General features: G+C 29.8%; 1 protein-coding gene across 1 annotated transcript; it reads right to left on the reverse strand.

Moving 5' to 3' along the window:
* Positions 1 to 70: 70 nt before the first annotated feature.
* Positions 71 to 3,740, reverse strand: LOC137839151 (uncharacterized). The gene is made up of 5 exons (XM_068648280.1): positions 1,665 to 3,740; positions 1,453 to 1,619; positions 1,069 to 1,377; positions 893 to 977; positions 71 to 805 (listed from the first exon to the last, which is right to left on the reverse strand). The coding sequence occupies exons 1-5, from the start codon at positions 3,738 to 3,740 to the stop codon at positions 71 to 73; spliced, it is 3,372 nt and encodes a 1,123-aa protein (XP_068504381.1).
* Positions 3,741 to 16,585: the final 12,845 nt, after the last annotated feature.

Raw genomic sequence — 16,585 nt, forward strand, 5'->3', positions numbered from 1 at the left:
TATGTTAACAACAACAATACAATACTAGTTCGTACAATAGATATTATTTGTTAACATTGGCTTCCTAAGTCTATTCAGAGCTAGAGATGTCAAAGTCATCTCCATATTCATCTTCACTTTCTCCCTCTTCATTGTCTTCTTCCCATTCATTTGTTTCTTCATCTATCTGATCTTCAAATGATGATACATTGTTTATGTCAACTTCTTCAAGCTCAGCCTCTAAATCTTGTAATCCTGAAACCCTTTCAACTTCAATCACTTCATTAACATGTGACATTTCATCAACTTGATATGGCACTTCAACTTCTACATCATCAGAATCTATACGACCTCTGGGTTTCGTTTTGATTGCAACACACCAGCCACGTTTGTCTCTGCGTGATGCTGCATATGGTACATAATAAACTTGTCGAACATTATGTGCAATGATAAAAGGATCAAATGGCACATATCTTCTATCCATTCGAATATCCACAATACCATATTTGGAGTCCACTCGTGTACCTCTTGTTGATGGATCAAACCAATTACAGTAAAATAATACAACTTTGTTATCTGAGGTCGAAGAATTGTACTCCACCTCATATATGTGTTGAATTACACCGTAGAAATCATCCTCACCTCCTTCTGTAAGACCCTTTACATGGACCCCACTATTTATTGTTTTCTTTCCCTCGCTCCATGCATGAGTGTGGAATTTGTACCCATTCACAAAGAAGGTGTGCCACTCTTTTACACACCTTAAAGGACCAAGTGATAAATCTCTTAAGTGTTGATTATTCACATTTAAAGGGTCATTATGAACCTATAAATATATCAATGTCATTAATTTTTTATGAAATGGTTAAAGAAGTAAAAAAAAAAGTAAATTAGAGAATTTGTTGATACATACTTGTGTCCTAAACCATAAAGGAAAATCTGTATGTAAACGAGCCGAGGCATGTGATTCGGAAATTTCATTACAATGTAAGAAAGAGCTGTGAATATATAAGTGTCAATGCATTTGGTTACCGATAACTTAATGAATCAATAACAGTGTTTTAAAAGAATATCTTGCATGAGACTTACTCGAGGTATGGTTTAACTTCATTACAGTTGATCAAAATATGAACATGAGCTGAGTTCAATTCTTCATCAGTTAACCAACGAGTGATCTTCCTCCCAGAATGACGTCCATGTTGGTCAAATACAGATAAGATTGATGGAAGCCTTTCACTTTCAATGTCCACTTCATTTCTACAATGTTGTGGTCTTAACATGAAGTTGTTGAAATAATGTGAACAAAAGTGAGTTGTCTCACGATGCAAATAAGATGCACAAATAGATCCTTCTACCCTAGCCTTATTCTTCACTGATCGTTTAGCATATCCCATGAATCTATAATCAAAGAAATATGTTATGATTGATAGTTATATTTCACATTAAATAAAGACTAATTACTCTTATTATTACCTTTCATATGGGTACATCCACCTATAATGGACAGGTCCACCAAGTTTGGCTTCATATGCTAGATGGACAGGGAGATGTTCCATAGAATCAAAAAATGCCGGGGGAAATATCCTTTCCAACTTACAAAGAATTATTGGAATGTTTTGTTCCATCCTAGTAAGATCATCCTGATTTAGTGTTGTAGAACACAAATCTTTGAAAAAATGACTTACCTCAATAATGGGATTTAGAACATGAGTTGGTAAGGAACTAAATGCTATGGGAAGTAGGCATTCCATGAATACATGACAATCATGGCTTTTCATACCAAGCACCCTTCCCTTATTGACATCAGCACATCTAGCCAAATTTGAAGAATATCCATCAGGCATCCTAAGATCTTTTAACCATTGACACACATGTTTAATTTCCTCTGTTGCAAGTGTGTAATTTGCTTTTGGCTTCAACATCTTTCCATTAGGATGTGACTTCAGTTCCAAGTCTCTTCGCCTACAATACAAACTTAAGTCCATTCGTGCTTTGTCATTGTCCTTTGTCTTCCCAGTCACATTCATGACAGTATTAAAAATGTTATCGAAGAAGTTTTTTTCAATATGCATAACATCAAGATTATGTCTTAATATATTGTCTTTCCAGTATGGAAGATCCCAAAAGATGCTTCTTTTTGTCCAGTTATGCCACTCCCCGTAACCATGTATTCTTTGCACACCACTCTCAGTTACTTTAGGATAAGCCTTTACTCTATTCCAAACTTGTGTAGGTGTGAACTTAGGTGGTGGAGGATCCATGTCAACTTCCCCCTTCTTGAACGCATTCTTGTTCCTCCTAAATGCATGATCATTTGGTAAAAATCTACGATGCGAGTCAAACCAAGAATTTTTCCCCCCATGATGTAATCTAAATGCCTTTGAATGCTCCATGCAATGTGGGCATGCTAATTTACCATGAGTTCCCCAACCAGACAACATACCGTATGCAGGAAAATCATTAATCGTCCACATTAACATTGCCCTCATCATGAAGTTCTCTTTCCTTGAAATATCGTATGTTGGGACACCACTCCACAATTTCTTCAAGTCGTCTATCAAGGGCTCCAAAAATACATCAATACCAGCCTTTGGATTGAATGGGCCTGGTATGAGACAACTCAAAAACATATAAGGTTTAGACATGCACATTTCGGGAGGAAGATTATACGGGGTCACAATTATTGGCCAACATGAATAGGGTGCATTTGATGCTTGCACATATGGATTAAAACCATCAGAGCATAAACCTAATCGCACATTGCGTGCCTCCACAGAAAAATCGGGATATATTGTATCAAAGTGTTTCCAAGCCTCGCCATCACATGGATGACGCAAAACACCATTATTGCTTCTGTTATCATAGTGCCATGTCATTTGTCCCGCAGTCTGTGTTGAAGCATACATTCTTTGCAACCTTGGAATTATTGGCAAATAGAACATTGCTTTTACAGGAACTGGTTTTTTGTTACTTGGTCTGGTGTTCTGGTGATGATACCTTGACTTGTGACAAAATTTGCATCGAAGCAACGCTCCATCATTTTTACCGTATTCGTTATCATAGAAGAGCATGCAACCATCCACACAACAATCAATCCTCTTAGCCTGTAATCCCAATTTCGACACTAGCCTTTTTGCATCATAATAACTTTTAGGCAAACCTATTTTGGTAGGTGTTGCATCTAAAAGCATTTTTGAAATAAACTCTAAGCATTGGTTTGGAATATTCCAATTGGATTTGCAAGCTAATAGTCGGACACACATTGATAATTTGGAGTCAGATGACCCTTTATACAATGGCGCATTTGCATCCAACAAAAGGTCATAAAATCTTTGAGTTTCTTCGTTCGGAGGCTCTTCCATGTTATCTACATTTGGTACTCGGAATGACTCTTGTTGCCTAAAAGCATCATACACCATGTCTTCCATCAACCTAACTTGGTCATTTTGTGACTGAAGGTGTGCACCTCCAATTATTTCCAAAGGCATGCAATTATCGTTATTATCCAAGTCACCTTCTACCATGTCTTCACCATGATCACTCCAAATCCAATAATTAGATTTGAAACCATGTTTGTAGAGATGAACCTTCACAAGTCTTTCCTCCAAAATTCTTGTACAATCACACTTAGTACATGGACATCGTATTCCCCCATCATTCAGATAACATTCTTGTTGGCAAGCTTTGGTTATAAACTCTTCAACTCCCAATATAAAAGTCTCTTTCAAAGCACCTCTTCCTCTATAACACCTATCATACATCTATCCACGATTTGATGGAAACTGATCCATGTTCTGTTCATAAAGCAATTGACAAAAAGTCAACGATTTTTTCAAAGATCGTGCTATAAACGAACATTTAAGAGTTCGTGTTAGAAACGAACATGTAAGAGTTTGTGTTACAAACTCTACCTAAATCTTCTTTAGGTATTATAATTAGTAATAAAAAAATATTTTTCATGCATTAAATTACAGAATTTTATACATAAGAAATCGCAATGAGAATTTACCCAATGGCAAGATATTGGATTGTATTGACTTTTTGAATTATGGATTTATCACTTATGCCTACATTGACTCAAATGAGGAAGTGAACCATCAAAAAAAAGTTCACTGCTATCATTATTTTAAAATTATCAAGTTTTATAGCTAATAAATTCATACAAAAATTCATTAAACCACAATAACAGAAACATAAAAATATACATCAGCTCATACAATGTATAATGTATCACTTTACAGAGACAAACTAAAGCCCTGCACATTCCCAGCTCAATAACCCAAAAATAAACCATAAACCATGTATGCCAAAATAAACCAAAAAACCAGCAACTTCCTGCAAACAAAGAGAGCAGCATACAAAAAAGTAGATTCTATTTTTTTCTACAATTTTTGTTACATATTAAACAAAACCTGAACGGTTGTAGCGGTGGTGGCCGGAGGTCACACGGTGGTGGCGAAACCGAAAGAGATCGTGCGTGCGGTGTGGCAGATAGGGTTGCTGTTCGCTGGTGCTGTTCGCTGGAAATGGGATTGCTGTTCGCTGTTCGCTGGAATTGAGGTTGCTGTTCGCTGGTGCCGTTCTGGAAATGGAGTTGCTGTGCTTTAGGTTTTAGTGAATGAAGATGCGTGGAGTGAGCTGCTGAAGAATACATGGGCTAATGAATAATACATGGGCCAGTGAAAGTAAAGTGAACTTGGGCTTAGAAGATTACGTTAAGGTGCCCGGTTTCAATTAAAATTCAACATTTATTTTTATTTTTATTTTTTTAATTATTTTGTTTTTTAATTTTAATGAAATAATATAAATCACATTTAATTTTTTATGTAATTTATTTTTAAAATTGTTTATTTAGTTATTTTAATTGAATATAATTTAAATAAATATTCAATTACTTTAAGTAATTCAATATATTAACTTTAAATAGTCAAAAAAATATTTTATTGAAGTGAAGGTTGGCTGAGTGGAGAACTGTAGTGAAGTGGCTGGGGTTCAAACTCAAATTCAACATATTCTTAATTTTTTATTGTTTTTTTTCTCAATTATTTTGTTTTCTAATTTTAATGAAATAACATAAATCACATTTAATTTTTTATGTTATTTATTTTTAAAATTCTTTATCTGATTATTTTTAATTGAATATAATTTAAATAAATATTCAATTACTTTAAGTAATTCAATATATTTACTTTAAATAGTAAAAAAAAAATATTTTATTGAAGTGAAGGTGGGCTGAGTGGATAACTGTGGTGAAGTGGCTGGGGTTCAAACTCAAATTTAACATATTCTTAATTTTTTATTTTTTTTTCTCAATTATTTTGTTTTCTAATTTTAATGAAATAACATAAATCACATTTAATTTTTTATGTTATTTATTTTTAAAATTCTTTATCTGATTATTTTTAATTGAATATAATTTATTAATATAATTTAATATTCAATTACTTTAAGTAATTCAATATATTAACTTTAAATAGTAAAAAAAAATTATTTTATTGAAGTGAAGGTGGGCTGAGTGGATAACTGTGATGAAGTGGCTGGGGTTCAAACTCAAATTTAACATATTCTTAATTTTTTATTTTTTTTTCTCAATTATTTTGTTTTCTAATTTTAATGAAATAACATAAATCACATTTAATTTTTTATGTTATTTATTTTTAAAATTCTTTATCTGATTATTTTTAATTGAATATAATTTATTAATATAATTTAATATTCAATTACTTTAAGTAATTCAATATATTAACTTTAAATAGTAAAAAAAAAATATTTTATTGAAGTAAAGGTGGGCTGAGTGGAGAACTGTAGTGAAGTGGCTGAGGTTCAAACTCAATTTCAACATATTCTTAATTTTTTATTGTTTTTTTTTCGCAATTATTTTGTTTTCTAATTTTAATGAAATAACATAAATCACATTTAATTTTTTATGTTATTTATTTTTAAAATTCTTTATCTAATTATTTTTAATTGAATATAATTTATTAATATAATTTAAATAAATATTCAATTACTTTAAGTAATTCAATATATTAACTTTAAATAGTAAAAAAAAAATATTTTATTGAAGTGAAGGTGGGCTGAGAACCCTAAACCCGGGTTCAAACTCAAATTCAACATATTCTTAATTTTTTATTATTTTTTTTTCTCAATTGTTTTGTTTTCTAATTTTAATGAAATAACATAAATCACATTTAATTTTTTATGTTATTTATTTTTAAAATTCTTTATCTGATTATTTTTAATTGAATATAATTTATTATTATAATTTAAATAAATATTCAATTACTTTAAGTAATTCAATATATTAACTTTAAATAGTCAAAAAAAAAATATTTTATTGAAGTGAAGGTGGGCTGAGAACCCTAAACCCTAAACCCGGGTTCAAACTCAAATTCAACGTATTCTTAATTTTTTATTATTTTTTTTCTCAATTGTTTTGTTTTCTAATTTTAATGAAATAACATAAATCACATTTAATTTTTTATGTTATTTATTTTTAAAATTTTTTATCTGATTATTTTTAATTGAATATAATTTATTATTATAATTTAAATAAGTATTTAATTACTTTAAGTAATTAATTAATTAAATTTTAAATAATCAAAATAAAATATAAAATTAAATTAATTTATGATATAACACACGTTAAGATCACTTATATTTTTATTTCTATTTTCAATATTTTTTATTGTTTTTTCTTTCTCAATTTTATTGTTTTTTAATTTTAATAAAATAACATAAAATACGTTAACTCTTTATTTCTAGTTTTTTAATTAACTAAATTTGTAATAGCTTACATACGGATTAAATCCGTATGTAAGAATTTCTATTTTTAATTAAATTTTAAATAACATATATACGGAAAATATCTGTGTATAATTTTTTTTTAAAAAAAAAATTTACATACGGATCAAATCCGTATGTAAATTAAAAAAAATTAAAAATTTAAAAAATAGTTACATACGGATATTATTTAATCTGTAATTAAGTTTTTTTAAAAAAAAGTCGTTACATACGGATTTAATCCGTATGTAAGTTTTTTTAAAAAATAAAAAATTGTTACATATGAATTCCATCCGTATGTAAGAATTTCTATTTTTAATTAAATTTTAAATAACATATATACAAAAAATATCCGTATATAATTTTTTTTTTTAATAAAACTTACATACGGATTTAATCCGTATGTAAATTAAAAAAAATTAAAAATTTAAAAAATAGTTACATACAGATAGTATCCGTATGTAAGTTTTTTTAAAAAAAGTCGTTACATACGGATTTAATCCATATGTAAGTTTTTTAAAAAAATAAAAAATTGTTACATACGGATTCTATCCGTATGTAATTTTTTTTTTTAAAAAGAATTCGTTACATACGGATTATTATCCGTATGTAGAAATCCGTATGTAATACTAACATTACATACGGATCTACATACATATGTAAAAAATCCGTATGTAATGTTGAAGTTATATACAGATCAGAATTCGTATGTAAAAATCCGTATGTAAAATCTGTATGTAATGTCTATTTTATATACGGATTTTGATCCGTATGTAAAAAACTGTATGTAACTAGCGATTTTCTTGTAGTGTATTGGGGTTCTCTATGCAAAGGTATGAACAAATTGCATACTACATTTTCATCAATTTAAAAGGTAATTTCTGGTTATGAAAAATGTCCTTTTTGCTGTCACAGTAAAACAACCGATTGTTTTTTCGAAACAACCGATTGTTTTTCCTCTGGCATCTCTGTATAATGCTGTCAAGTTTGTTTATGCATGATTAAACCATTCCTCCTTTTCAAATCTTGCTTTTGGACAAATATACATTGAGTGTGCCTCAGAATTTGATAATAAAAGTTATATCCACTTGTTTTCTTGAAAGCTCTATGACATGTTCTATTCTTGAAATGTCAAAATTGTTTGTACTGCTGGACTACTCTATTATCATTCTGATTTCTGCTTTCTACAACCCTTCTCATTTTCTATTTGTAGATCAAATAAGGGGAGAAGTGTATGCTTGATTCGGTTGTATAGTTAGCTTTAAATCTGATGCATTATGTTGTTGCTTCTCTGCACTTGAAAGCACTTGAGTACTTCAATTTTTCTGGTTTTTCTGCTAATGTTGTATATGCAGAAAACTGGTTTGTGTGTGTCTTGTTATCTTGTTGCTATACTTGCTTTGTATATGCATCAATTTTGTGTTACAGGACCCTTCAAGTACAAGTGCTATGATGAAGAATAATCAAAGTGATGCTTATGGTTCAAGAGTATACACCTTACACAAATTCTTGACAAGTCAAAATTCATGACCTGTGTAAAGTAAGTTGTATATGTTCATCCTATGCTTTTGGCTTCATAAGACCAAATGAGATTTTAAACATGCTTGAGGTAATGCAAATGTATGAATGTATTTCATTATGCATTTCCCAACACTTTGAAAGATGATTTGCTTTGAAAAATAACTTTTTCTTGCTGTCTCAGAAAAACAACCGATTGTTTTCATGAAACAACCGATTGTTTTACCTCTGGAACATTTGAGTCAAATATGCATTCTTTGTGCCTCTGAATTAGATCATAAAGAGATATATTCTTTGTTTTCCTTGAAATTCAAAGCTTTTTTATGAATGGCAACCACATTGGTGGTCATGAGGTTGATGAATATTTGTGAATGTTCTTTGGAATATCTAGAAGGTTTTCTCTTAACAGAAGAGAGAATGTGTCTACAAAATCCAACTCTTGAGCAATCATTTGACCAACTTGAAGATGAACTTTTTGAAGTACTCCATTGTTGGGTGCTACTAGATGAAGAAAAGATTGGGGGAGAAATTGTGGTCTCCTTGCTGAAATTTCTAGGGTCTATGGTACTTTGATTCTGCTGCTGTCATAGCTCTGACACGCCATAGATCTTTGCTGCAAATTTGATATGGTATGAAATATTTGTTGCTGCAATGGTGCTGCTACAACACACAGGTTTTCTGGTTGATCATGTTGCTGCTATATGCTGGTTTTCAATGCTGGAAATTTTGTTGTTTGTATCCCTTCTTTCATTCTATTTGAGAAGACAAATAGGGGGAGAATGATGTGGTTTTATGTGTTGTGTTGCTGCTGCTACACTATGGTGTTATCTGGTTTTATCATGGTTTAAATTCTGTTGTTGCCATGGTCTCATTCACCATAGTTCTGCTGCACACAAGTCTCATTTTGGCACTGGTTTTTATGGTTATTTGACTGGTTTTTTCTGCTTAAAGGCTTATGCAGAAAACTGGTTTTGTGTGCCTTGGTATCCTGCTGGTATACTTGCTTTGTATATGCACAAATTCTGTTTTGCAGGACCTTTCAAGTTCAAAAACAACAACACAAACAAATCAGGGATTTGTCTTCATCAAATAGGGGAAGATTGTTGAACAAGATGCTTTGATGTCTCCAAATCCAAAAGGAAAGCTTGAAGACCTTGCTGCTGGGTGTGTGTGTGTTGTCTAGTTGTTTAAAACTTGTTAATTCACTACTTAAGTTGATCCAAGTTCATTTGAATCTTTAACCTTTTGAAAAGATATGTTTTCTAAAAAGCTGTCAAAAATTCAACAGGTTGTTTTACCTTAGCTGTTTTTGAAAAACTTGGTTGACTTTGCTGTCAAACCAAAACAATCGATTGTTTCGACAAAACAACCGATTGTTTTCCTGCAAACCTTAACAGAATTCTGTTAAGCGGTTTTAATATGTTTTAAATGATCCTAACTAACTTGGATCCTTTATTAAATGTTTTTTACCACTTGGTGGGTCTATATAAAGGTGGTTTTATGCTCCTAATCTTGGAGTAACATAAAGAGTTTATCAAAAACAGTTTTTCCAAAAGTAGTGTGTTTCTTGAGGGGTTCAAGGTCACTACTTCAGTGTGTTATGTGTGTAATCTGGTTTTGATTGCATAATGGAATACCCAGTGGTTTCTGGGGACTGGATGTAGCTCTTGGTGTAAGAGTGAACCAGTATAAATTGTTTGCGTGCTTATCTCTTACCCTTAAGTCTTTAAATTCTGTTTTTAAGTTGTTTATATAAACTACTGATAAAAACAACCGATTGTTTCGACAAAACAACCGATTGTTTTTCTGATATCATCTTCAAACAGTTTTGGGTATTTGTTTCCTTGATTCTTTTCTCTGTAATTCAGCATTGATTTTCATTATACCTTCAAAGTTTGCGAAAATCCCTCTTAAACAATTCACCCCCTCTCGTTTAAGGCCATATATTCTAACAATATATTGATTAATGAAATTATTTACGATCTATAAAGGAGAGCTAGACATACACTACAAAACATAGTTATTTAACGTCAACCAAAAGCTGATACCAACAAGTGAAAACCAACACTAATTAGTCAATAATGTCATATTTGTACAACTCGTGTAGCGAACGCGAATTCTATAGATGCTAATTGATTAGCATTGACTTTTGAAGGTCAACTCTAACTAGTAATTGGCTATGATGATGCAATTCATCACTAAATTTTAAATTAATTTTTAATTAAAGCAGTTTAGTGTTGATTAATTAAAGACTAATATTTTTTTTCATTTTAAAAATTTATTTAATTTAGCATTGGCTAAGTTGATTCTAAATAAAATCTATTTTGAATATTAATTTAATTTGCATTTATTTGGTTGATACCAACGACAACAATTGTACAACACCTCCATCTTCCACAAAATAAAATACAAACAGAAATAGAAAAATTTAGTTGATGAAGGAGATGAGTGTAGATGAAGGAAATGAATGTGGATGATAGAGATAAATGTAAATGAAGGAGAAGAAGAGAATAATGTTGATGAAGGAAATGAGTGCGGATGAAAGAGATGAGTGCGCGTGAAGGAAATGAGTGTGCAGGAAGGAGATGTCTATGCTTGAAAGAGATGATAAGTGTGAATGAAGGAGATGAGTGTGTGTGAAAGAGATGAATGTGTGAAAGAGATGAATGTGTGAAAGAGATGAGTGTGAGGTAATTTATATAGTGGGAGAAAAATTGTGAGTTAGGAAGTTTGTAATCTTTAAATTTTAGCTTTTGGATTAAAAATAATATGTTGGTCGTATTCATTCTCACAAAGCTAAAAAGATTCATAATATATTTGTTGTCTTAAAGGCTGACCCAAACTTAAATAAATATTAAAGTTAAATCATATTAGTGTCATCCTAATCGATACTAACTTAAATAAATAATAAGACAAATAACTTAAATAAATAATAAGACAAATAAGATTAGTATCAGCTTAACCAAAACTAACTTAAAAAAAAATACTAAAAAAATTAAGAATAACGTTAACTAGACCAACATTAACGTTATTTATTATAATAACATTAGCTTAACACTAACATAAATATTTTTACTTGACTAAAACGATTCTATTAGTGTTGATGAAACCAATACTAATTAACACATCGATACTAATTTGACACTAATATAAATATTTATTTATTAAAAAAATAAAAATAATTAGCATAAAACTGAAGTTGGCTAAAATAACTCTAACATAAACTAAATTATTTAAAAAGAACTTTACATTTTTTTAACCTTTTTAAAAAAATATCTTTTATTTCACGTTATAATTAGTTAACCGAACTTTAATAATCATAATCAGTTATCACTAACATTTGGATTTTTTATATTTATGTTTAGATTGAGTTGTAATTTTTTAAAATTTTAACTAATTTTTTAATTTTATCGAACTTATGAGTATATATTAACTCATCCAATATATAGTTAGAGTTTAAATTTTTTTTTATCGGCAAGTTAGAGTTTAAATGATGATTGATCTCATATATTCCACATTGTTAATAAGTAACATTAATGACTTTAATTAGTTCGACAAATTTAAGGCTGACTTTGGTCATGCATTTCCCATTCAATGACCTTGCATTGAATGTTTGAACAAGGACTGAATTTTGATACATGATGTAAGCATCTCATGAGTTCTATCTCGTACATGATTATACAATTTCAATTCACTGTTTAGCTAGAAAACCTAAACAATATTCTTTCATATAAAAGACCATTTTTTTTTTCTGGTGATCATAACAAACTATGTTGACATGAACAGTGCAGCACTAGGTAGCAAAATTAATTAATTTGTTTCCATTACAGGGGTCCTTTAATTTGCTATGAACCAGACAACCAATGATGGGGCATGCCCACCAAATGTCGCCTACATAGTAGACCTTTGTCATCTTGTAAGCAAACAACATCTCATTGCTAACATTTTAGCCTTTTATTCAATTCCATTTCCGCCCTCTCAATTCTATTTGACCTATCTATTTTGAAGAAAAAAAAATTATGAAATAGATAATATTTCCTTGCAAGTAATATTATCTTCTAAATAAATATAAACTTTCTATTTATTGAATTTAACTTATATTACATTTGATTTTAAAATATATTATTTATTTTATAAAATAGCTACAAAACTAGTTTGTTTTAGAAAATAATGCTATTAATACTTGTCTTTATTATTGTGGGAAAATGAGGTTTAAAGTTATTCATATTTTGTGTGAAAGGAATGCGTGTCCTGATAAGTTGACTAATTTAAAATTTATTCATAAATAATCATTTCATTGTTATAATAGGCTTTCATCTAATCTATTATTATAATTCTTTATGAATATGTATAGTCTACCTATGTATAGTTTTTGTTAACATATGAGTTTTGGTCTAGTCCTCCCATATTTTTTTTTTAATAATAATTTTTTCATGTGATGACAGATGATTGTTGTTACTTGAAATGTCTGACTAGCTGAGATGTCTGACTAACATAAAAGCTTTTATAAAAAATAATTCTATTAATACGAAGTATCTACACGTTTTTATTAATATTTTGTTTTTAATGAGATTTTCTTAAACTTTTTAGGAGTATTTTCTAAAAAAAAATAAATATATAAACTAAGTTTAGGAAAAAAAATTAGTCATTATATTGACTAAATTAAACATTAATTTAGAGATTAAAAAATTATTGATATCTAAATATTTTTTATTATTAATAAAATTTATAAATTAATTTTATAAATTGATATTTAATCGTCTAGAAATGTTTTAATTACTAACTGATTTAAATTTTAAAATTAATAACTAAAAACATTGATAACTAATTAAATACTAATTAATGAATAAGATACTAATTTAAAATTAATTTATAAATTTAGAAACTAATTTATATATTAATAATTTTGTAGTCTATAAAATAGTATCTAATATAGAAAATATAATAATTAATTATTTTTTCTTTAAAATTAATTTTTATTTAATAAATTTCTAGTAGTGTTTCTTGACAATTTTTTTTTAAAAAACTTAAATTTTCATTAAAGATATCGAGTTCAATTTTAGTCATACTAAAAATTTTGTCAATTCTAACAACTATACCATAATATATAATTTTGAAATTCAGCAATATTAATATTTATATATATTTCGATTATTATGGCATAGAACAATTAAAAAAATCAAGTAAAACAAAGTAAAATGCATGGTTATCCCTCTTTCCTTTCACACACACACACATATATATATATATATATATATATATATATATTACATCATATTGTAGAATAATGGTCGGTCAGGAGAAGGCTAGAAGCCTAAATGGTACCCAAATTATGGGTCACTAGTATAAGTCATTCAAATGTGAGACAACTTTTTGCTTTTATTAGAGTAGTTGTGGATTCACAGAAGAGAAGCGATTAATTAGAGGGTGATGGAATTAAATTCATGACATGGAGGATTGAGTTGAGGCCACCACATTGTGGGGTCCCTACTAACATGACTTGAGAAGAAATTGTTCTAATTTAGGTCAAATGGCTTTGTATTTTCCTTTTCAAAGATGTAATCTAATCAGGGATTCTGGTCATAGTTAGAGGAATGGCCCTTTCACCACATAATTATCAATGTCAACACTAATAAACATTAGGGTGAAATGGCACATGGGGGCATTCATACACGTGTGGCCTACCCCTTGCTTTTAACATTGCAGCATGTGAACCCTTTACTTAACATATGTACACCTTTCTCAAAACGATCACCAACTCTCTTCATATCTTTCACTCATTCTCATCTTATCAGTATTCTCTCAAACCAAATATATATATGCACACATATAATAATCCTTATATTCAAAACATACCTTCACTACCAAACACTAAATATACATTTTTCCAATGTCTTTTTTATTTTTTCATTTGTTCATTATGATCGAATTGAAAATGGTATAACAGGATTTCTTTTCTTTTCTTTTCTTTTCGAGTTCAGATTAAACAAGTGCAATTAATCCAGGTTATCACGAATTTGAGTTATAAATGAAAATCCTTTTACAATTGATCTAAAAATTGGATATAATGCACCTACAACTCTGTCCACACGAGTTAAACCCTTAGTAGATTTGGTTGACCCGCGGACTGCTTAAAAAAAATCATCTCATTGCAAAATTATTGTTAAATTATATATTATTGAATTAAGTGAAAACTTGGAAAATCTAGAATTGATGGATAAAAGTAATGTTAAAAACAGAAAAAAACTTGTAAGTTTATGATAAGTGAGAACTAGATTGAGGTTTATTTTTTTAATTCTTTAATTTATTATGCGTTATGTATAAGATACTATGAGATATATTGGATATTATTATATATTTTTTTATCTATGTAATGTAATGGGCTTAACCCATATTTTCTGGATTTTTTTTTTTATATATATAAACATCCCATGTGTTCAATATTATGTGGAGATTTATCTTATTTTTTTATTATTTTTATTTTAATATAATATCTAGAGCACAAGGTTAGTGTTCAATTTTTTCTGGTGAACCTACTATTCATAGTCGCCTCATCGTTGTTGGAGTTGTCGTCGCTATTGCGGCCAATTGGTCGACAACTGGATTTGTCCTTGTGATCTATGGCTTCTTCCGTTGCCACTATGCCTCTTGTCCAAACTGCTTCCTCACAAACGTCTATTGTGGGTCCTCCTTCATCTGATACACCAGGACATGTTATTTTCATTAAATTTCTCAAATGGTATGAGGATCATCATGTCTCTTGTTCTACTCCTTCTGTTGCCCTTACATGTACATCTTTTGTTGGCTAGTCACTCTACTTCTCTTGGCCCTTGGGTTCTAGATTTCGGTGCCACAAATCACATTATTAGTAATAAATCTTTTTTTTCTATCTTGTCTACTAGAAGATATTTACCTTTAGTTACCATGACAAATGGATCTAGTTGTTGAAATAAAAAGGGTTAGTTATGTTCAAAAGTGGGGTGAATTGAACCTTGAAAGATTTTCACAAAAAAAATTATTTCAAGAAAAACAGTGGAAAAAATAACAGATACTTATCGGATCAACAAATTGAAAAACATTTGTAGAGAAACTTTTAATTACTTTATAAACATATTAATTCTAAAAAGAATAGATTTTAGTTATATAATGCAATATAAAAAATGCAATTCAACACGGAAACAATGTCATCACGCAAAGAAAATTGCTTTAGACATATGAAAGATAATGTCAGAATTAATGTTAATTTTTATCACTAAGAGAAAATTAATAGCTCTTTTGCGAAATATAATTGGTTCAAATATCAGATTTAGCATATATACAACAGTTTAACTACAGAATAAAAGAGAACAAAAAATACATAAACTTTTATACTAGTTTACTCGTTTTCAAATAGCTACATCTAGATACCACTTCACACTGAAATGATTTTCATTAACACAAACAATTCTTTATAAAAATACACAAGAAATAATTTCCTGAACCCTACAAGAACTAAATCTACCCTTGTGACACCCTATCACAATTTATAGTTTCCAAAAAATCCTTTCAAGATTGTAAACAATGTAAAGAAACCAAAACCAAAAGTAAAGGAACGAAACACCTAGATTAGAAAACACAAATACACAACCAAGGATTCTTGTTTCACTAGTACAAAAATAAGAAAAAAGCGCTCCTTATTTAATGCGGTTCAGCGCTTAAACGCATTCGTAAAAAACACGGTGACATTTTTGAAATTATTTTGATTTACAAATGCGGTTATAAGAGCTTCCATTTACAAATGCGGCTAAAAGTAATAGCCGCATTTGTAAATGGTTTTTACCCTAAAAATTTTACGCGCTCAACAATTTCGTTCATTCTCTGTTTGTGCTCATATCTGTTCTTTGTTTTCTCTGGTTGCGAAGTTCTGCATTTTCGAAGGTACGTAACTGCATTGCCCCTCATTCTCTTGTTTCCATTGCCCCTAACAACTGCATTGAACTCCAATGACTTTCGCTTTCCATATTGCTTTCGTTTTTAATGGGTTTCGCTCTGCATTTTGAAGGTGTATTGTTCCATTGCTTCCGCCGCACTCGTCGTCGCTGCCGTGTTTCCTCTTCTCCCCTTCCACTCTTCACCAACAAGGTGCCCCTAAAACCCCATATTTCTCTGATTTACAACTGCGTACTGATCAAATGCGGCTCTATAGCCGCATTTGTAAATGTAAAATAGACGCATTTGATTAGCATTTCTGCGCTAGTGTTTCCCAAAATTGTGAAAAATCCTTCACCAAACAAGATGATGTTTCAAAACCTCTAAGAAAAACAAA

The sequence above is a fragment of the Phaseolus vulgaris genome, chromosome 11 (genome assembly GCF_000499845.2).
Source record: "Phaseolus vulgaris cultivar G19833 chromosome 11, P. vulgaris v2.0, whole genome shotgun sequence".
Taxonomy (NCBI): domain Eukaryota; kingdom Viridiplantae; phylum Streptophyta; class Magnoliopsida; order Fabales; family Fabaceae; genus Phaseolus; species Phaseolus vulgaris.

What these genes read in the sequence shown, in the direction of transcription:
- LOC137839151 (XM_068648280.1), bottom strand. Translation starts at nt 3,740, where the DNA reads ATGTATGATAGGTGTTATAGAGGAAGAGGTGCTTTGAAAGAGACTTTT. An exon ending in TGGATGTACCCATATGAAAG is followed by an intron (nt 1,378 to 1,452) that starts GTAATAATAAGA and finishes CTTTGATTATAG; the next exon opens with ATTCATGGGATATGCTAAAC. An exon ending in GAAGTTAAACCATACCTCGA is followed by an intron (nt 978 to 1,068) that starts GTAAGTCTCATG and finishes ATATATTCACAG; the next exon opens with CTCTTTCTTACATTGTAATG.